The sequence below is a fragment of the Mobula birostris genome, chromosome 2, assembly GCF_030028105.1.
Source record: "Mobula birostris isolate sMobBir1 chromosome 2, sMobBir1.hap1, whole genome shotgun sequence".
Lineage (NCBI taxonomy): Eukaryota > Metazoa > Chordata > Chondrichthyes > Myliobatiformes > Myliobatidae > Mobula > Mobula birostris.
Window position 1 is genome coordinate 130502984 of NC_092371.1, and position 22445 is coordinate 130525428.

The following is a 22445-nucleotide window of genomic DNA, read 5'->3' on the forward strand; positions in this document are numbered from 1 at the left end:
AAATGTGTGGCCACTGGGAGATCCTGCTTTTTCTGGCGGACAGAGCATAGGTGTTCAGCAAAGCAGTCTCCCAGTCTGCGTCGGGTCTCGCCAATATATAGAAGGCCACATTGGGAGCACCGGACGCAGTATATCACTCCAGCCGACTCACAGGTGAAGTGTTGCCTCACCTGGAAGGACTGTTTGGGGCCCTGAATGGTGGTAAGGGAGGAAGTGTAAGGGCATGTGTAGCACTTGTGCCGCTTACACAGATAAGTGCCAGGAGGGAGATCAGTGGGGAGGGATGGGGAGGACGGATGGACAAGTGAGTCGCCTCCGGGTCCAACATATTATTCTCCATAACTTCCGCCATCCCCAACGGGATCCCACCACTAAGGACATCTTTCCCTCCCCCTCTCTCTCTGCTTTCCGCTGGGATCGCTCCCTACGCGACTCCCTTGTCCATTCATCCCCCCCCATCCCTCCCCACTGATCTCCCTCCTGGCACTTATCCGTGTAAGCGGAACAAGTGCTACACATGCCCTTACACTTCCTCCCTTACCACCATTCAGGGCCCCAAACAGTCCTTCCAGGTGAGCAACACTTCACCTGTGAGTCGGCTGGGGTGATATACTGTGTCCGGTGCTCCCGATGTGGCCTTCTATATATTGGCGAGACCCGACGCAGACTGGGAGACCGCTTTGCTGAACACCTACGCTCTGTCCGCCAGAGAAAGCAGGATCTCCCAGTGGCCACACATTTTAATTCCACATCCCATTCCTATTCTGACATGTCTATCCACGGCCTCCTATACTGTAAAGATGAAGCCACACTCAGGTTGGAGGAACAACACCTTATATTCCGTCTGGGTAGCCTCCAACCTGATGGCATGAACATCGACTTCTCTAACTTCCGCTAATGCCCCACCTCCCCCTCGTACCCCATCTGTTATTTATTTTTATACACACATTCTTTCTCTCACTCTCCTTTTTCTCCCTCTGTCCCTCTGACTATACCCCTTGCCCATCCTCTGGGTTCCCCCCCCCCTTGCCTTTCTTCCCGGAGCTCCTGTCCCATGATCCTCTCGTATCCCCTTTGCCAATCACCTGTCCAGCTCTTGGCTCCATCCCTCCCCCTCCTGTCTTCTCCTATCATTTTGGATCTCCCCCTCCCCCTCCCACTTTCAAATCTCTTACTAACTCTTCCTTCAGTTAGTCCTGACGAAGGGTCTCGGCCTGAAACGTCGACTAGAGATCTCTTCCTAGAGATGCTGCCTGGCCTGCTGCGTTCACCAGCAACTTTGACTTTGGTACTGCATTCAGTTTCATAATAATAGGTGTTACAAGATACCATCAGACTTGACTCACCTTCACACGTGCACCCTTGGCGTACCAAGCCAACCATCAGAGATGTACACTGATTGCACTTTGTTGGTGTAGTAAAAGACTTCACAACAAACTGATGAGCTTTGGGCTACAAAATGTGAAAAAAATGAGAGGATAAATATTCATAAAAAGCAAAGTTATTAAATTTTGAACTGCTGAATAATAGAGATAGATGCTTAATAACTAATCTAATTCTGAAATAATCTGTATGGTATTATTAAGTCCCTTTAGCCCTTAATACAAGATGGTTGGAACAATTACAACAGAGATGGAAAGGGGTTTATTACCAAAATTTTCTCACTTTCAGAGTGATGTTAGTTTAAAGAATATCAAGGCCCAGGAAAATTTAGTGGCTGAATGAAATTATGCATAATTCGTTTGAATACAACTTTAAAGAAGACACCAGGATTTTTGGAAAAAGATTTGGATTAAGCTTTTATTGTGTAGACTTTGCTTGGTAGAGCTTCTAAGGATATGTGCGCACTGCCTAAACATCAAGGATTTTAACTTGTTTATTAAGATACAGTGCGGAATAGGCCCTCTAGCCCTCTCAGCTGCGCTGCCCAGTAATCCCCAATTTAACCCTAGTCTAATTTTGAGGCAATTTACAATGACCAATTACCCTACTAATTGGTAGGTCTTTGAACCATTGGAGGAAACCCACACAGTCATGGGGAGTACGTACAAACTCCTACAGCAGCAGCGGGAATTAAACCAGAGTTGCTGGTACTGTAAAGCACTGTGCCACTGTACCGGCCTCCTCTGACCTTTGACAGTAAAAGAGCAGAGGAAATGCTTAACCAGAGGAAACTCCCATGAAAACATCTAGCATGTCCTAAATGACCCAAAGAAGATCAAGGTAAATGAGGTTAATCCATGGAAAGACTGCAGTGCAGATGTCATCTTTGGAGTATTAATCAAGGTAGAGGTGTAAAACTATAGTGGACATTACCTTTGGATTTGAGACTGTGGAACCACTGTACGAAGACCTGATAGTTGGTGTCAGTATAGAACGAGGAGGATGATCTATCCCCTAATAAAATACAAGCATTGTGATTAAATGTAGTGACTAGAAATTTAAACAAGAAACATTGGTGAAATGTTCACTTTCAACTGCCTGTTCCAAATTTCAACTGTTCCCAGCTTGTGAAATCAGCTAGGTAAGAATCTATCTATCAAGATCACTTATCCACCTGAAGTAAATCTGCATAGGTCCCTGAAAATAGGATTTTTTTTTTACTGGAATTCCTCAGATTTAGACATAGGGGTTTTCAGGTTAGGAATGACTTACAGAAATCAATTAACACCAGTTCTCCCTTGCATTTTTAAAGCATTTTATAGCTGCTGTTAATAATAATAATAACCACAATATATGCTGAATTAAAAGAGGAAATTGAAAGACTTTGGTACAGGAACAGGGTATACATTATCCTGACAGTAAAATCTACACCTGATATCATCCCAAAATAGAGAGGGTACAGAAGGATTTAGACAGATTAGGAGAATGGGCAAAGAAGAGACAGATGGAATACATTGCCTGGAAAGGTATGGTCATGCACTTTGGTAGAAGAAATGAAAGGGTTGACTGTTTTCTAGATGGAGAGAAAATACAAAAAACAGAAGTGCAAAGGGACTTGGCAGGACTCCCTAAAGGTTAATTTGCAGGTTGAGTCTGTGGTGAGGAAGGCAATGCAAAGCTAGCATTAATTTCAAGAGGACTAGAATATAAAAGCAAGGATGTACTGTTGAAATTTATGAAGTGTTGGTGAGGCCTCACTTGGAGTATTACGAGCAGGATTGGGCCACTTATCTGAGAAAGGATTTGCTGAAACTGGACAGGGTTCAAAGGAGGTTCACAAATATAGTTCCAGGATTGAATGGCTTGTCATATGAAGAGGATCTGATGGCTCTGGGCCTGTACTCACTAGAATTCAGAAGAATGAGTGGTGACCATAGTTCCCTCTAAGCTGTGCACGTATACACACATTTTTCAACCAGTACACAAAGGAAATTAATGTGCGCACAAAAGGTTAGTTACCTAAAATAATGTAGTAGTTAATAATTATACTTAATGAAAATAATCATTTAGCTAACTGTTTCTGTTAACTAGTTAGTCGGTTTTTCAAATACCACAATGCACGTCACTAATTTACGTCACCTCACCTATCCTGTTCTGGTTTGTACAGCTGCATCACGACGGCAGCCATGTTTGGCGGACAGTGTTCGTATCATAAGGTTTACGAAGATCTGTTTCAAATCCTGTAGATAGCTTATTAAGTTTTTATTGGAAAAAATATTGATTCACTATGTTGAATTCAAAAGAAGTGAAGGGTGTGAAGCGCAAAAGAACTGCAAATTTCTTTAAAGTTGAACGGCCTAACAAAATAGTAGAAACTGTTACACCGAAAGCTCATGAGGTCATGAACGTTCAGCTACGAGAAATATTTATGTATGATTCGGAAACTGGAGTTATCTGTTTGTATTGTCGTGATGCGAAAGTTGCTGTAGAATTTGCTAGTGGAAAGAAGTGAGATAATATTTGGAAACTTGACTTTTTGAAGCGTCATTTGGCAAGTAAATCACATTTGGACGGTGTACAAAAGCTCAGGCAACAGAACCCGTCATTACCCATTACAGGAGTGCTACACATGTTACGGTTGAGTGCAGATGAGCGAGAGCGAAAATGATTGAACTCAGAGATCAAAGTTGAGGTACAATATGGTCAGCTTTTGATTTCTCCGCAATTGCAGACTGTGACTTCACATTTGGCAATGAACAAGTTAATGCCTTATGTCTAAAATATCATGATTTTCTAGCTGAAAATATTTTAATAGTTAGACAGTTTAATGATTTCAAAATTTCCGTGCAAGAAAAGCTTAAATCCAAACCAATTTGAAACTTTTCTCAAATGGTGGCATTTGTACTTCAAAATGAACAGTTTTGCGACCTTGCACAGTTGATGGACATTGGGGGAACCTTTCTTGTGTCTAGTGTGGACTGTGAGCGAGGCTTTAGCCTAATGAATCAACTCAAAAACAAGCTGAGAAACCGTTTAGGTGAATGTCATTTGGATATGTTAATGAGAATCAAAAGCTATCAATGTGATGGAAGTTCTATTAGTCGAGATAGAGTTTACAAAGAATGGGTAAATGCCAAAGACAGGAGAGAGAAAAAATAACTGAGTGACTTAAATATGATAAAAATTAAATATCTCCAACCTGATGGCATGAACCTTGACTTCTCTAACTTCCGTTAATGCCCCTCCTCCACTTCGTACCCCATCCCTTATTTATTTATTTATTATCATTATTATGATTTTTTTCTTTCCCCTTTTTTTCTCTCTTTTTTCTCCCTCTGTCCCTCTCACTACAACTTCTTGCCCATCCTCTGGGCTTCCCCCCTCCCCCTTTCTTTCTCCCTAGGCCTCCCGTCCCATGATCCTAACCCTTCTCCAGCCTCGTATCCCTTTTGCCAATCAACTTTCCAGCTCTTAGCTTCATCCCCACCCCCTCCTATCTTCTCCTATCATTTTGGATCTCTCCCCTCCCCCTTTCAAATCTCTTACTATCTTTTCTTTCAGTTAGTCCTGATGAAGGGTCTCGGCCCGAAGCGTCAACTGTACCTCTTCCTATAGATGCTGCCTGGCCTGCTGTGTCCACCAGCATTTTCTGTGTGTGTGACTTAAATATGTATGTTATTTTGTTGTTATTCTGTGCAGTTTTATGTCAAGTATTTTGTAAACCTACATAAACTGTCTCATGTGTGCATTCAGTGCGCACATACTTTTGTCACAAAAAAAATTTGCATAAGATTTTTGCGCACACTGACTACTAAAAATTAGAGGGAATATTGGCGGTGACCTCATTGAAACCTATCGATTGGTGAAAGGCCTTGACAGAGCGGATATGGAGAGGATGTTTCCTATGATGGGCGTGTCCAAGACCAGAGGAAATAGCCTCAGAATACAGGGGTGTCCTTTCAAAATGGAGATGAGAAGGTATATCTTTAGCTAGAGAGTGGTGAATCTGTGGAATTTGTTGGCATGGGCAGCTGTGGAGGCCAAGTCTGTACGTATATTTAAAGCAGAGGTTGATAGATTATTGACTGGTCAGGACATGAAGGGTACAGGGAGTAGTCAAGAGATTGGGGTTGAGAGGAAAATTGGATCACCTATGATGAAATGGCGGAGCAGACTCGAAGGGCCAAATGGCTCAATTCTGCTCCTACAGCTAATGATCTAATTGAGAAATGAGCCTGCTAGCTATGCCCATACCTCAGGTTTTACCAGCTTATGGTGAGAAAAAATAATCAATAACAATAATAAAATGTTTCATGGTATTCATTAATGACTGAACATAGTACAGCAATCCTCGTGTTACGAAATGCATTTACAGAATCATAGAACACTACAACACTGAAACAGGCCTTTTGGCCCATCTAGTCCCTACTTAGTCCCATTGACCATTGGACTATTGATCCGCCTAGTCCCATCATCCTGCACCCGGACCTTTTATGGACCCCCCCATCCATGTATCCATCAAATTTCTCTTCAACATTGAATTCGAATCTGCATCTACCACTTCCAGCTCATTTAACCATCACCACCCTCTAAGAGTTTCTCCTCATGTTCCACTTAAACATTTCACCTTTCACCCTTAACCCACGACCTCTAGTCCTAGTCTCACCTAACTTCAGTGGAAAAAGCCAGCTTGCATTTACCCCATCTATATCCTTCATATCCTTTATCAAATCTCCCCTCATTCTCTTACGGTACAGGGAATAAAGTCCGAACCTATTCAACCTTTCCCAATGACTTATGTCCTCAAGCCTTGGCAACATCCTTGTAAGCTTTCTTTGCACCTCTTACAATCCAATTGTTCCTATAGGTAGGTGACCAAAACTGAGCACAATACTCCAAATTAGGCCTCACTAACATTTTATACAACTTCAACTTAACATCCCAATTCCTGTACTCAATACTTTGATTTATGAAGGCCATTGTGGTAAAGTCTTTCTTTATGACCATATCTACCTGTGATGCCACTTTCAAGGAATTATTGATCTGTATTTGAAGATCCTTCTGTACTCCTTTTACTGCACTCCACACCCATCTGCAATTCTGCTGTTCCAGTTTACACATCATCCAAATCGTTGATATAGATAACAAACAATGGACCCAACACCAATCCCTGCAGCACACCATTAGTCACAGGCCTTCAGTCAGAGATGAAACCTCTCTCTGGCTTCTCTCGCAATGCCAATATCTAATCCAATTTACTACCTCATCGAGAATATCAAGTGACTGAACCTTCTTGACCAAACTTCTACGTAGGACTTCGTCAAAGCCCTGGCTAAAGTCAATGCAAATTACATCCACTGCCTTGCCTTCATTAATTTTCTGGTAACTTCCTTGAAAAGATCTATAAGATTGGTTAAACATGACCTACCACATACAAAACCATGCTGACTATCCCTAATCAGTCTCTATTTGAATACATATATCTAGTTCCTCTACGAATTAGCTCCTCTAAATCCCATGGACTGTTGAGTAGTCTATGATATAATTCCATTAACATGGTCATCCCTTTCTTATTCCTCAGTTTCACCCACATACCCTCAGTAGATGAGTTCTCCAGCTTGTTCTGTCTAAGCACTGCCATGACATCTTCCCTGACTAGTTATACCATCCCTGCCCCTTTAATCCCTCTTGCTCTATCAAGTCTAAAACAATGGAACCCTGGAACATTGAGACGCTAGTCCTGCCCCTCCTGCAACCAAGTCTCACTAATAGCTACAATGTCATAAATACAGGTGCTGATCCATGCCCTAAGCCTATCTGTCTTTCCAACAATACTCCTTGCATTGAAATATACACAACTCAGAACATTAGTGCCACAGTGCTCCACCTTTTGAGTCCTGACTTTATATGTGCGTTTAACATCTTTCCCAAATACCACTCCACTGTCTGCTCTGGTGCTCTGGTTCCCATCCCCCCGCAATTCTGGTGGAACCCACCCTGTGCAGCATGAGAAAATCTTCCTGCATTCCAATAAAATGATATAATTATAGAAAATGAACATTTCTAATTGACAGCGAAATTAGTTTACAGATGGTTCCTTGAAAAGGAACCCTAACAGAACCCGGGGACTGTCTGAATTTCATGTAGATTCTTGCAAATCATTGAATTATGTAAATCAATTTCATGGTAAAATGTAATACAAAATTTTACAGGGATACAAGCATGCCCAAGATGTCATATACAGAAATTTTATTGTCAAGTAGCATGCAGTGCTGCTCAATTCATTAATCCCCACCCATAATAAAAATATACATAATGATTATCTTTCTTGCAAAAGAAGCAGTGAATGATTTTTTTAAAACCCAAGAGCAATGAGATGTTTGGTGCCAGCTAGACACTTGATGTTGGGAAGATACATTTTGAAATCGTCACAGACATGGCGTACACATCAGTATTTAGTTACAATAACAATGCTATTTAGATATGATGTTATTACTAAAAGATAAATATTACCAGTTTTTGAACAGGATTCTAAAATGTTTCATTTATTTCAATCTACCTCTGCTATACTTTTATTAATAGGAAAATAATGAATACACTTGGATGAGTAACAGGACTATTCCTTTTTCTTATCCTAGATAAAACTTCAGGCAGTGAAAAAATAGAACAGCAACATATTTTTGTTTAGATAATGGCAAGATTTCCATGCACTGACCTCCACAGTCTCAATGTCACTTGCTGTCGATGGTGACCGAGAGCGAGAATGTACCTGTGATTTCACCTCTTCACCAGACGGAGAATTGGAAAGGTTGAAATTCTCAATGGAATCAATCTATGAAAAGAAATTCTGTTAATTCATATGTATACTGATGACTCAGGTTCCTACAAAATTCCTAGCATTCCAAAACTTATATAGAATGATCCATGCAGAGATACAAGAGTGATTTGGTTTAGGCATGGCCTGGTATGGCAATTCAAATGTATGAAAATGTAAGAAGCTGCAGAGAGTAGTGGACTCTGCCCAATATATCACAGTCACATCCCTCCCCACCAATGGTAGTATCTACAGGATGTTCTTCCTCCAGAAGGCAAATATCAAAAAAGATCCCCATTTGGGCCACGCCACCTTTACGTAGCTATCACTGGGCAGAAGGTTCCGAAGCCTGAGGTCGCACACTACCAGGTTCAAGAACAGCTACTTCTCTTCATCCAGTCGCTTCTTGAACTACCTGGCAAAACTCCAATCACCATAGTTTAACAACGCTATGACCAGTTTGTTCACTTTACACTAAAATATTTTTGTTTTGTGTTCTTGTAAAAATTGTGTATAATTTTCGTTCCATTTGAATTTTTCCTGTGAATGATTACATGATGTGATGCACCTGTGATGCTGCTGCAAGCAAGTTTTTCATTGTACCTGAGCATGCATGTGCAGATGACAATAAACTTGACCTTGATTTTTTTCTCCTCAGCACTTGATATTCATTGTTTATTCAGAGACTGAGGCAAGCAACCCCTTTCCTTTCCTCAGAGGTAATCCTGATTTATAGTTTATTCCAGACTACTTTGAGAAGCTACTGTGTGAGGAATTCACAGTACCTCAGCCCTCACATTCCACTTTGAAACAGCACAGATCTCCACTTATGTGAGGACATTAAGAATAGTTTGTAAAGAAATCCAGAATAACTCTTGAAAAAGTTTCAAATCCATTGAAACATTTTCTCTTTAAGGTGAGCAACTCTTTCATAATGCAAAAAGTGTCTTCGACTAGCAACAATCCTGTTTTTCCATGAATGCTTCCTGATCTGGTGACTTTTCCAGCATTTTCCATCACCCATACTATTTTGAATTTCAATTACTTGATAAAACCTTGCTTTGCAGTTTTCTACATCACCATAATATGCAATTAACTGGCCATGATCAGACACTGGTACAGCACAGTCTATCTCAATTTAACTCAATTAACTTAAATGACCTGTTAATTTAAATTTAAAATAAAACACCTGTGTCACTTGCAAAACTATTAATTGATTCTTCCATTATTTTTACTCTTGTGAAGGTGCTGAGGAGCTGCCACTTGAACCAATGTTGATCCAATGAAAGCACCTGCAGTCTTTACGGGGAGTGAGTTGCAAAATATTTACCTCATGATAAGGAAAGAATGGTGGATCCAAATCTGGATGATGTGCAAGGAATATGTGCCATTCTGTTTTATTTACATTCCTACTTTAAACTGAAGAAACGATTGATTGATTGTCTAAGCAATAAGTGATTTTGATTAACATCAGTAAACTCCAAATATTAACTCGAGACTTCAGAAGTGGAGGAACAGGTGATATCATCATAAATGATTCACTCATGCAGTACTACAGTGGCATTGTTAATATGAAGACTGCACTACTGCTATCCTTCCCACTACTTCTGGAGTGTTAGTAATATTTGGTTTATTCTAATTCTCTGTAGCATCTCATAAAATGATATAGCCACTCAGCACAGAAGCAGGCCATTCAAGCCCACGCCAACCAGTTTTACTCTCACCACATTCTGATTGACTACCTGATCATTTACCTACTAGTGGCAAACTACAGCGACAAACCAACTCATCAAGTTGTACATCTCCAGATGTGGAAAGAAACTGGAGCACCTGGGGGAATCCATGTAGGAACATGCCAATTCCACACCGACAGCAGCTCTACTACCTTGCCATTTGCTGCTTTCTCTCCACGTGGTGGGGTAATATTTCCCAGGCAATAATGGCTATTCACTACATTGACAGCAAGAGCAGAATTGTGACATTTAGGCATTCTTTTGAATTTCTAATGTTGCTGGAATATTGACCTAATAGCTTTTCCATTCTAAAGACACAATATAACTATTATGGAAATTTAAGTTCTACATTAAAAGTATTCAGCTACCATAGCCTGGACACTTGAACCTAAAACTTGCGCGAATGAACAGTGAACAACTGCTACAAATTTTGTTAAGCCAGTAGGCTGGTACCAATATGGTGCAGGTCATCCTGCCATAATGTTCCCTGGGTCCCCACCACTCTAAGCCCACCCTACCTTCCATTCAAGTGCCAAGTGCAGAGGCTTAACTTCAGCTTTAACAGATCAAGCTTCTCCTATTTATAGAGCACCCTAAACACCACTGTTACATTCTCAAACAGCAGCCTGTTATTCTGCAAAGGGAAGCCATAGATGACAGCAGGAGTGAAACGGTAAAGGAGAACTGCTATAAACAGCTATAAACTCTGAAAAATTCAACTGACCCTGAAACTTCAAGGTTAGTAATTCTGAAGTTAAGTTGAATGGTAAATGTCAGAAATATTATAGTGGTTAATGAATAAGTCTATATTCTGCTGCTGTAATGGCAGGTCAGTGGTAAAATAATAACTGATGCCCTAATATTGTACAAGAAGACGTCGCTCAAAACTCTGATATACTGCATCACAGGTACCAATATCCTGAGAAGCTGCCTCACAGATGCTCTACCAAAAATACCAACTGTTGTTGATGCACCAAGCAGTCCAAGAACATTGTGTGCTATGCTCTGTTAGGACACACCAATATCTCAAGAAACTGTTCCAATACCTTAAGATAATGTTACTGTTCCACTGACAGCCTGAGTACCACTTGTTACACTTATATCCAAAGTGTCAGTGCTGGTAGTGCTGTGACATTGCGACACTGATGTCTCAGGAGAATGTCACTGGTGCACCGATGTCCTGAGGGACAGTGATATTGCTCTGACATCTCAATATCAGTGTTACTGGTACTTTGATATCCCAAAGACTGTTTTGCTATCACATTAATGTTCCAAGTGACCATGTCAGTGTGTTCTAATACCTTCAAATTCAAAGTAAATTTATTATCAAAGTACATATACAGTATGTCATCGTATATCCATTGAGATTCATTTTTGCAGGAATTTACAGGAAAATAAAGAAATACAGGAGAATTTATGAAAAACTATGAATAAACTGAAACTGACAACTATCTTAAATTAATCCTCAATCCCATTCCGACATGTTAGTCCATGGCTTCCTCCATTGTCATGATGAAGCCACTCTCAGGTTGGAGGAGCAACACCTCATATTCTGTCTGTGTAGCCTCCAACCTGATGGCACGAATATCGATTTCTGTAACTTCTGGTAATTCTTACCCCTGCCCCTTCCCTCTTCTTCCATTCCCCATTCTGGCTCCCATCTTATCTCTTCTCTTCACCTCACCCTGGTGCCCCTCCTCCTTCCCATTCTCCCATGGTCCACTCTCAGCTCCTATCAGATTCCTTCTTCAGTCCTTTGCCTTTTCCACCTATCAACCCCTAGCTTTTCACTTTATCATCCCACCACCACTCATGGACCTTCCCCTTCATCTGGCCGTGCCCATCACCTCCAAGCTTACACTCCTTCCTCTCCCACAACCTTTTTATTCTGGCTTCTTCCTACTTCCTTTCCAGTCCTGATGAAGGGTCTCGGTCTGAAATATCTACTGTTTATTTCTTTCCACAGATGCTGCTTGACTTTGACCTTCAGCATTCTGATTTTTGATTTACAGGAGTAAATTTGTAGAGAGATCACAGACTGTTGCGAGAAACATAAAGCTGTGATAGGTTATTTTAACTTTCCACGTATTGACTGGGATTCCATACTGTAAAAACGCTAGATGGGAAAGAATTTGTCAAACGTGTTCAGGAAAGCGTCCTTAATCAGTATATAGAAGCCCCACGATAGAGAGTGCATTTCTAGAATTCCTAGTAGGGAATGAGACAGGACAAATTACAGAAGCTTGTGTAGGACAACACTTTGCACCTAATGGTCATAATGCTATTAGCTTCAAAGCATTATGAAGATTGATAGGTCTTCTCCTTGAGTTGAGAGTCTAAATTGACAAAAGGCCAATTTTGATGGCATCAGAAAGGATTTGGCACAGATTGTTTTCTGGCAAAGGTGTACTTGGTAAGTGGATGCCTTCAAAAGTGAAATTTTGAGAGCACAGAGTTTGTACGTTCCTGCCAGAAAAAAAGACAAGGGTAACAGGTTTAGGGAACCTTGGTTTTCTTGCGAAATTGAGGCCCTGGTTAAGAAGATGAAGGAGGTGCATAGCAGGTAGTGACAGAAAGGAGCAATGAGGTACATGAGAAGTGCAAGGAATCCAAGGGAACTCTTAATAAGGAAGTAAGAAGGGCTAGAAGAATGTATGAGATTGCTCTAGCAGACAAGGTAAAGTAGAATCCCAGGGGTTGCTACAGATATATTAAGAGCAAAAAAGATAAAATTGGTCCTCTTGAAGATCAGGGTGGTCATCTATGCATGGAGCAGAAAGAGATAGAGAAGATCTTAAATAGATTTTTTAGATCTGAATTATTTGGGGGACACAGAATCTATAGAAGTGAGAGTAAAGCAGCAGTGAGGTCATGGACTGTTTACAGATTAGAATTTGCTGTCTTGACACAATTACAGTGGATAACACCAGGGCCTGACAAGGTGTTCCCTCAGACACTATATGAGGGGCTGCAGGGGCTTTAGCAGTGATCTCTAAAATGTCCTTAGCCACAAGTAAGGAGCTGGAGGATTGGTGGATAGCTAATGTTGTTCACACGAGGAAATCTGCAGATGTTGGAAATTCCAGCAACACACACAAAAAATACTGGTGAACACAGCAGGCCAGGCAGCATCTATAGGAAGAAGTACAGTCGACGTTTCGGGCCAAGACCTGACAAAGGGTCTCGGCCCGAAACGTCGACTGTACCTCTTCCTATAGATGCTGCCTGGCCTGCTGCGTTCACCAGCAATTTGTGTGTGTGTAGCTAATGTTGTTCTGTTGCTTAAGACATGCTCTAAGAATAGGAGAGGAAATTATAGGCCGGCGAGGCTGACATCAGTAGTTGTTGGAAGATATTCTAAGGAACTGGATATATAAGTATTTGGATAGATAGGGACTGGTTAAGAATAGTCAACCTGGTTTTGTGTGCACTAGATTGTGTCTAACCAATCAAATCAAGTTTTTGAAGGAAGTTGATGAAGGCAAGGTAGTGGATGTTGTCCACATGGACTATAGCAAGGCCTTTGACAAGGTCCCCTGTGGGAGGTTGGTCAAGAAGATTCAGTCACTTAGCACTTAAAATGAGGTAGCAAACTGAATTGGACATTGACTCTGCGGGAGAAGTCAGAAGGTGGTAGTAGATGATTGTCTTTCTGTCTGGAGGCTTGTAACAAGTGGTGTGCCGCAGGGATCGGTGCTGGGTCCACTGTTGTTTATTATCTGTGTCAGCAATCTGGATGATAATGTGGTAAATTGGATCAGCAAATTTGTGGATGATACCGAAACTGGGGGTGCAAAGGACAGTGAGGAAAACCATCAAAGTTTTCAACCAACACACACAAAATGCTGGAGGAACTCAACAGGTAAGGCAGCATCTTTGGAAAAAAAAAGTAGTCCACGTTTCAGAATGAAACCCTTTGGCAGCACTGGAGAGAAAAAGTTGAGTAGATTTGAAAAGTGGGGGGGCGGGGAAGAGAGATATGCCAGGCAATAGGTGAAACTTGGAGGGGGAGGGATGAAGCAAAGAGCTAGGAAGTTGATTGGTGAAAGAGACAGAAGGCCATGGAAAAGCAACAGAGTGAGGCGATGGGTGGGCAAGGATATAACATGAGAGAGGTACAAGGGGATGGGAAATGGTGAAGGAGTGGGGTGGTGGAGGCATTACTGGAAGTTTGAGAGATTGATGTTCATGCCAGCAGGTTGGCGGCTACCAAATGGAATATAAGCTGTTGTTCCTCTAACTTAAGTGTGGCTTTATCCTGGCAGTGGAGGAGGCCATGGATGGACATATCAGAATGGGAACAGGAAGTGGAATTAAAATGGGCGGCCAACTAGGAGATCCCACTTGTTCTGGTGGACAGAGCTTAGATGCTTGGCAAAGTGGTCTCCCAATCTACGCTGGGTCTCACCAATATACAAGCAGCCACACTGGGAACACTGAGCACAGCATATGATCCCACCAGACTCACAGGTGAAGTGTTGTCTCACCTGGAAGCTCTGTTTGGGGCCCTGAATGGTAGTGAGGGAGGAGGTGTAGGGGCAGCTGAGGTACTTGTTCCACTTGCAAGGATAAGTACCAGGAGGGAGATAAGTGGGGAGGGGCAAATTGACGAGGGAGTTGTGTAGGGAGTGATCCCTGCGGAAAGCAGGAAGTGTGGGGGCAGGGAAAGATGTGTTTGGTGGTGGGATCCAGTTGGAGGTGTCAGAAGTTTCAGAGAATTTTGTGCAGGACACAGAGGCTGGTGGGGGTGTAGGTAAGGACAAGAGGAACCCTACCCCTGGTAGAGTGGTGGGAGGATGGGGTAAGAGCAGATATGTGTGACTGTTTCGCTGAGCATTTACGCTCCATCTGCCAGAACAAGTGGGATCTCTCAGTGGCCACCCATTTTAATTCCACTTCCCATTCCCATATATCCATCCATGACCTCCTCTACTGCCGGGATAAGGCAACACCTTATATTCTGTTCGAGTAGCCTCCTACCTGATGGCATGAACATCAATTTCTCAAACTTCCAATAATGCCTCCACTCCCCAACCCCTTTCACCATTTCCCATCCCCTTGCCCCTCTTTCATGTTATCTCCTTGCCCATCCATCGCCTCACTCTGGTGCTCCCCCCCCCATTCTTCTTTCTTCCATGGCCTTCTGTTTCTTTCACTAATCAACTTCCTAGCTCCTTGCTTCATCCCTCCCCCTCCAAGTTTCGCCTATCGCCTGATGATTTTCTCTCCCCTTTCCACACCTTTCAAATCTACTCCTCAGCATTTTTTCTCCAGTTCTGCTGAAGGGTTTCGTCCTAAAATGTCGACTGTACTTTTCTTCCATAGATGCTGCCTGGCTTGCTGAGTTCCTCCAGCGTTCTGTGTGTGTTGCTCGGAATTTCAGCATCTGCAGACTTTCTCTTGTTTATAAAGTTTGCAGCCAAATCTGAACCAGCTGGCAAAACAGGATGAAAAATGGCAGATGGAATTTAATGCAGACAACTGTGAGGTTTTGCATTTTGGGAGGACAAACCAGGTTCAGCTTTCTTGGATAACAAATAGCATTAGAAAAGGTGTACGTCTTGATTACACAAATCTGAGTCTACAACTTTAATACAATCCCTACTGATAGTCACACACTTTAATGGGAACAACTCTTACTTTGAGCATTACTTGTTTTCCCTTGAAGATAAGCTGATGTCTGCCTGAACTAACATTGATATGCTTTTAGAGTAACAAACTTTTAACATCTTTTGAACTGATACACACTTTTCTGTTTGGAAGGAGGACTCACTATTTTGGATGGTACCTTGGCTGCTAAATAACCTTAGCTCCATCCTCTCTTACTTTAAGTACATGTATGAAAATGAAAATTGTGAGATAAATATATCCTTTTCTCAGCAGGAGGGGTGAATCACAAACACAATTTCTTCATTAAAAGTATGACATTCCAGATGTATTGTACAAAACGTTGAAACAACACTCATTTGAAGTTATTTTATTTAGAGACAAAGTTAAAGACAACACCAACATTAATTATCCAATAATTGCATTAAGCATTGTTTTTGCAAAAATTAAATAATTTTTACTTGAGAGTAACGAAGTTGAGAGAGTTGAACATGTGGTCTTTATGGCTTCCTGACTGCAGCAACAGAGCGCAAGCAATTAGGAATGAACGGACATGACATGCAAATGCAGAGAATTGCACAGAAAGAGAGTAACAGGAGAATCTGGGGAAAAGGACAGTGGAAAGTAGCTGCAGCAACAACAAAAACAAGCATTTGGGCACCTGGTAGCGCACGCACACAAATAAATATCCATAAAGTGCACACGCAGCAAAATGAATTAAGACAGCATCTTACACGTCTGCCTTTGCTAGCTGGAACACAGGTACGAGAATGCTTCAATAGAGAAAGGAAACACAAGTTAAATATGAATGAAGAGTTCAAAACACCCATTTAGACGTAGTTTCTTTTTCTGCCTTATCTCACCCACATCGTAAACTTGGAAAACAGATAACAATCACGTCACATTGGAAAAAAACTTTTTCATAAGGCACAGGTAAATGAACACTTGATGGATTTGTTACTCTGCTCCACACTGCCTTTGCTCACTGTAATTATAATTTTTTAGAAAAAGTATTCATTTTTATAAATCGCTCCTTTCCTTTTAACTTAACATGCCTAACTACCAACCTTCTTCCTTAACACTGTCAATCCCACACCAATCAGTCATCCATTCCACCTTAGCAGTTCAAATCTTCTAGTCTGTAAGTAACTTTTCCAATGTACCCACAACAAGCACCACTGACACTTAGGGTGAGCTGTTACACACATTGCATTATATGAATCACTACTCAGTGCCAAAAATATTTCTTATAAACTCGCTCTTAAGATGAAACTGGCAAAGGTGGAGTTTACTCCCACTCCCAGTTACCTAAAACGATGATGGTAGCTGAGTATATGTAGTTGGGCTCTTCACAGGGTGGTTCAGAGCCAACTGCAGTGGTATGGGTCTGGAGTCATGTATAGGTCAGTTGGATCAGATGGTAAACTTCTTTGCCTAAAGAACTTTTACAACAATCCATCTGGTCACCTTTTCTTTTCATTTCACTTTGAGATAACTTTCTCCTAAAGCAGAAGCTTATAGATCTAAAAAGTACCCAAACTGGCAGGGTGGAATTCTGGAACAATAAAACAGGGTGACTTCAATATTGGTGTGGGAGATTAACTGAATGATGATGCAATGTCTGCCTGCCAGGAAATGAATCATCATCTGTTGGACTTGGAAGAAACCACTGGCACAGGGCATGAGATACTACAGTTTCAATTTCACATACAGATTAAATATTTTTCTGATAAAGCAGAAGGACACAAAAAGTCAAACATATTTACTGTCTATTTAATAAGTGGTTAATTTTCAATAATTGATAAGAAAGTCTAGAAAATCACAAAATGAAACATTTTTAAGAACCAAAGGTTTCTGATGAAAGTGCAACATTGTCTTCTTTTTAAACTCTGGCATCCAATACAGGGTAACCTACCATCTAATAATAGCATCTTCACATCCCAATCTAACACTGACACTAGTTGTTTTAATACCAATAGTTACTCAAACATGAACCAGTCCTCCTCTATCAACTTACACTTGTTCTCACGTCGTGAAACCTCTTTGACTCCACTCATGCCATCATGAGCAGTAATCATGTTTGTACGTATATCTGTAGAATGTTCGAGGCATTATTGGTTTCAGTTCTGTTCAGGTTCTCTGCCCTCTGTTTTTCCTTCCCTGGCACATCGACAACTCAAATGGAGTAACTTACAGTTCTTATCATGAACAGCATTTTGTTGTACATTTCCACCTTTCTCACCTTCAGTTTATCTCCCCATCTTTACTTTTTCTTTCTTTGATTTATTTACAGTACCTTCATCTTGGGGGGCACACCAGGGACCAAGTTTTACTATGAGCCATGCCCTTCAATCCTGCTTTCTGCAAGGACTGAGTCCCATTCAGGGTCCTCAGCTACATCTCTTCCATCCTTTTATTTACAATCTTTCTCCACTTCCCAATACAAGAACTATGCTACCTTTGTCTCATTCCACCAACCTCCACAATCAAAATGCTTCTCTGACACCTTCAATACATGGCCACTACCAGGTAAATTTTCTCCTTCCTTTCAGCATTCTGTGGCACTTTTCAATCAATACACACACTCCTTCCATGACATATTCCTGTGCGATGCCATTACGTGCCTCTTTTATCTCTTCTCTTCTAAATATTTTATACAGGTAATGCGTAAATTTGCTTGTTGTTCTTTCAACTGAGTGTACTCTGTTTGTTCATAATGTGTTCCTCAACATTGGGGAGACCAAGCATAAACTTTGTGTAATCCACCTGTTCTAAATGTAGCAATTATAACCATGAACTTCTTACCCACTTTAAATTTATTTCTGAAAGTCCTGTTTCCCTCTCCACATCTTGCTGAGTATTTCCAACATTTTCATTACTATTTCAGGTTTACAGCAGCCACAAAACTTTGCTTGTGTCAATTCAATTTTTCGATCTGCTCTTACTGACCTATCTGTGATAGTCATACAGTGGTACAATAAATTCAATATACTTGGAAGTCTGACCAGCATTTCACCTTTCAGCTGGGCATAACCTGCACACATTTTCAGAAAAATTATACAACCATTTCGGTTTACATCCCTTGTTTTTCTACCATAAATCCTAATCTTATGGGAGTAGTGGCTGTCTTGACAGTGTAAGTATTGTATCAGGAGGGCAAAAGTACATAAGGCATTTCTAATGAGAAAAGGATATTCACAGGAAATGGGAGCTGGCTAACCAAAACAGAAAAAAAGTATTTGTTGGACTCAAAAATACATGTTTTTAAAATATTCTTTAGCACCTTAATATGAGAAAATGTTTTGTTTATTTGCCACCCGAGTATTGATCAGTCCCCTTGATACCCACTGATTCTCACAGCTACTTGAACTATCCCTCTTCTCATCCTGTCACTTGTAAAAATGTGAACCCCTTCTCTCAGTTCCTCTGCCTACACCACCATCTGCTCTCAGGATGAGGCTTTTCATTCTAGAACTAATGAGATGTCCTCCTTCTCAAAGAAAGGGACTTTCCTTCCTCCACCATCAATGCTGCCCTCACCACATCTCTTCCATTTTGTGCTCGCCTGCCCTCTCCCCATCTTCCCGCCATCCCAACAGGGATAGAGATCCTCTTGTTCTCATCTATCACCACACTAGCCTCCACATCCAGCACATAATTCTCCATAACTTCTGCCTCCTCCAACAGGATCCCACCACTTTTCCCTCCCCACATTACCGCTTTCCACAGGAATCACTCCCTACACAACCTCCTCCTGCATTCACCCCTCCCCACTGATCTCCCTCCTGGTATGTATCCTTGCAAACGGAACAAGCTGCCACTACACCTCTTCCCTCACTATCATTCAGGGCCCCAACACAGTCCTTCCAGGTGAGGCAGCACTTCACCTGTGAGTCTGTTTGGGTCATTGACTGTAGCCGGTACTTCCGGTGCGGCCTCCTGTATATCGGTGAGACTGATGTAGATTGGGAGACCACTTCACCAAGCACCTACACTCTGGCAGAAAAAGCAGGACTTCCCAGTGGCTACTCATTTCAATTCTACTTCTAATTTCCATTCCGGCATGTCAGTCCATGGCCTCCTCTACTGTTGCAACGAGGCCACACTCAGGTTGGAGAAGTAAAACCTTATATTCTGTCTGGGTATATGAACACTGATTTCTCAAACTCCCGGTAACTGTCGTCCCTCACCATTCCCCACTACCATTTCCCTCTCTCACCTTATCTGCCCATCACCTCCCTCTGGTGCTCCTCCCACTGCCCTTTCTTCCACAGTCTTCTACCCTCTCTTATCAGATTACCCCTTCTCCAGTCCTCATCTCTTTTATCAAATTCCCAGCTCCTTACTTCATCCCTACCCCTCTCCCAATTTCATCTATCACCTACCACCTTGTACTTATTCTTCTCTTCCCTCCACCTTCTTACTCTGACTTCTCATCTTTTTTGCCAGTCCTGATGAAGTTGTCTCCTGGCCTTTTGAGTTCCTCCAGCATTTTGTGTGTGTTCCTTTGATACATGGCTTGACCAAATAATTCAAATGTATTGTAAGTTTTATTAACATCTTCAGGCAAGGATGCTCTAAAGTTAGACCTCTGACTGAATGGGTACATTGTGACTGCAACAATTTCCACAGATGACCCATTAAATTTCTACAAGAATGTCAGTAGAGCTGAGAGAAAGACATGTTTATATCTATCTCAAAATAGCTGCTGCATTCTCCTCTTCATCAGTACTTGCCATTACATTGTCTGTTGAGAAAAAAGATAGGGACCACCAGCATTAATGCAACAGGTTGCATTAAGTTAATGCTCTGACCTTCCTCATCTTTTAAAAAATACTTTATTCATGCCCATGACAGTTTTCACTAACCTTCATTTGCTGACATGTTGACATTACAGCTCACACTACAGGTACTTTATTGTGCTACAATGTCTCTCTCTCTCTCTGAAGTTATTCTTAGGCAGGAAGACAAGATCTATACATAAAATTCCAGACAGTTTCCCCCAAGGCCCCATATAATTAGAGCAAAACATTGTTATTCTACATAAATGCTCTTGCAATAAAGGCCAACATATAGTCTAATTACTTCTTGTACCTACCTGTAAGTGATTCATGTACAAGTACACCAAGACCCCATAAACAGCACCATCTTTCAATCTCTCAAAGTTTAAACATTACTCCAAAGTGAATTAGTATATATAACACCCTGGTAGAGATTTTACAGCTAATGCTGTAGGGTATTTCATGCAATGGTTTTCCGTACAGCAGTGTGTTCTGCTGGTAGTGCTTGGGTTACTGTTATAGAAATGCTTAGGAATGTGGTGCCATCCAATCAGGATGGTGGAACTGGGAGAAGTTTTTAGAGAATGCTGCAGGAGAGATTTTGTGATGGACACTGAGGTGGGTTGAGGTCTTTTTCGGCGGGAGATGGAGAGAGAAGAAGCACGAGAGAACCAGCCATAGGAATCCGGTAAGAAAGCACAATTTCATAGAGCACAAGAGGGGCAATGCTACTAGAAATTGGTGAATAGGAGTTGGCGCCATGAATACATCGGACACAACGGGCTTTGGAAGATTTCAGCTGCAACCTGTGCACGTTTGATTATTTAATTATGTCGGGGGCTTTTGTTTTTTCCCCTTAATAACTGTTTGATTCAGCTAACATTCATAAATATATGCAATACATACAAAATGCTAGAGGAACGCAGCAGGCCAGGCAGCGTCTATGGAAAAAGAGTAAAGTTGACGTTTCGGGCCAAGAAGCTTCAACAGAACTGGAGAAAAAAAGATGGGGAATCAGAGTTAGAAGGTAGGGGAGGGGAAGGGAGGAAGAAACACAAGGTGATAGGTGAAACTGGGAGGGAGGAGGGGTGAAATAAAGAGTTGGGAAGTTGTTTAGTGGAAGATACAGGCGTGTAGAAGGGAGAATCTAATAGGAGAAGACAGAAGAGATGGAAGAAAGAAAAAGGTGGAGGAGCACCAGAGGGAAGTGAAAGGCAAGAATGGAAAGAAGGTGAAAGAGGTAAAAGGGCATGGGGAATAGAGAAGGGAGGTGGCCATTACTGGAAGTCTGAGAAATCGATGTTCATGCCATGAGGTTGGAGGCTACCCAGACGGAATATAAGGTGTTGCTCCTCCAGCCCAAGTGTGGCTTCATCGTGACAGTACAGAAGGCCATGGATGGACATGTGGGAATGGGAAGAGGAATTAACATGGGTGGCCACTGGGAGATCTCGCTTTTTCTGGCAGATGGAGCATAGGTGCTCGGCAAAGTGGTCTCCCAATCTACTTTGGGTCTCACTGATATACAGGAAGCTATACTGGGAGCACTATATACAATAGATGACCCCAAAAGACTCAAAGGTGAAATGGCGCCTCACTTGGAAAGACTGTCTGGGGCTCTGAACAGTAATGAGAGAGGAGGTGTAAGGGCAGGTGTAGCACTTGTTCCGCTTGCAGGGATAAATGCCAGGAGGGAGATCAGTGGGGAGGGACGATGGGACAAAGGAGTCATGTAGGGAACGATCCCTGTGGAAAGCAGTGAGGGGAAGGGAAGCATATGCTTGGTGGTGGGATCCTGCTGAAGATGGCAGAAGTTACAGAGAATTATGTACTGGACGCGGAGGCTGGTGGGATGGTAGGTGAGGACAAGGGGAACCCTTATCCCTGGTGGGGTGGCAGGAGGATGGGATGACGGCAGATGTGCACAAAATGGAAGTAATGCGGTACTCCTTTCCAAAAATGCTGCCTAGCTTGCTGAGTTTCTCCAGCATTTTGTGTATGTTGCTTGGATTTCTGGCATCTGTAGATTTTCTCTTGTTTGTGATTCATAAATATACTTCCTGTTTAATTGTACGCAGTGTATAGTCTGTTATTTCTTGCTGCTGGGTAATTGCATGGGAGCAGTAA

General features: G+C 41.8%; 1 protein-coding gene across 9 annotated transcripts in view; it reads right to left on the bottom strand.

The window, feature by feature from the left end:
* The window catches only part of LOC140191079 (serine/threonine-protein kinase MRCK alpha-like), a 596213-nt gene that overhangs the window by 88555 nt on the left and 485213 nt on the right, over positions 1-22445 (bottom strand). For all 9 annotated transcript variants that reach the window (XM_072248222.1, XM_072248216.1, XM_072248164.1 and 6 more), the window contains 3 exons: positions 8099-8215; positions 2317-2397; positions 1347-1452 (listed from right to left, as the gene is read on the bottom strand). In XM_072248222.1, the coding sequence (XP_072104323.1) occupies positions 1347-1452; positions 2317-2397; positions 8099-8215 (304 nt within the window). The remainder of the gene's footprint in view (positions 1-1346; positions 1453-2316; positions 2398-8098; positions 8216-22445) is intronic.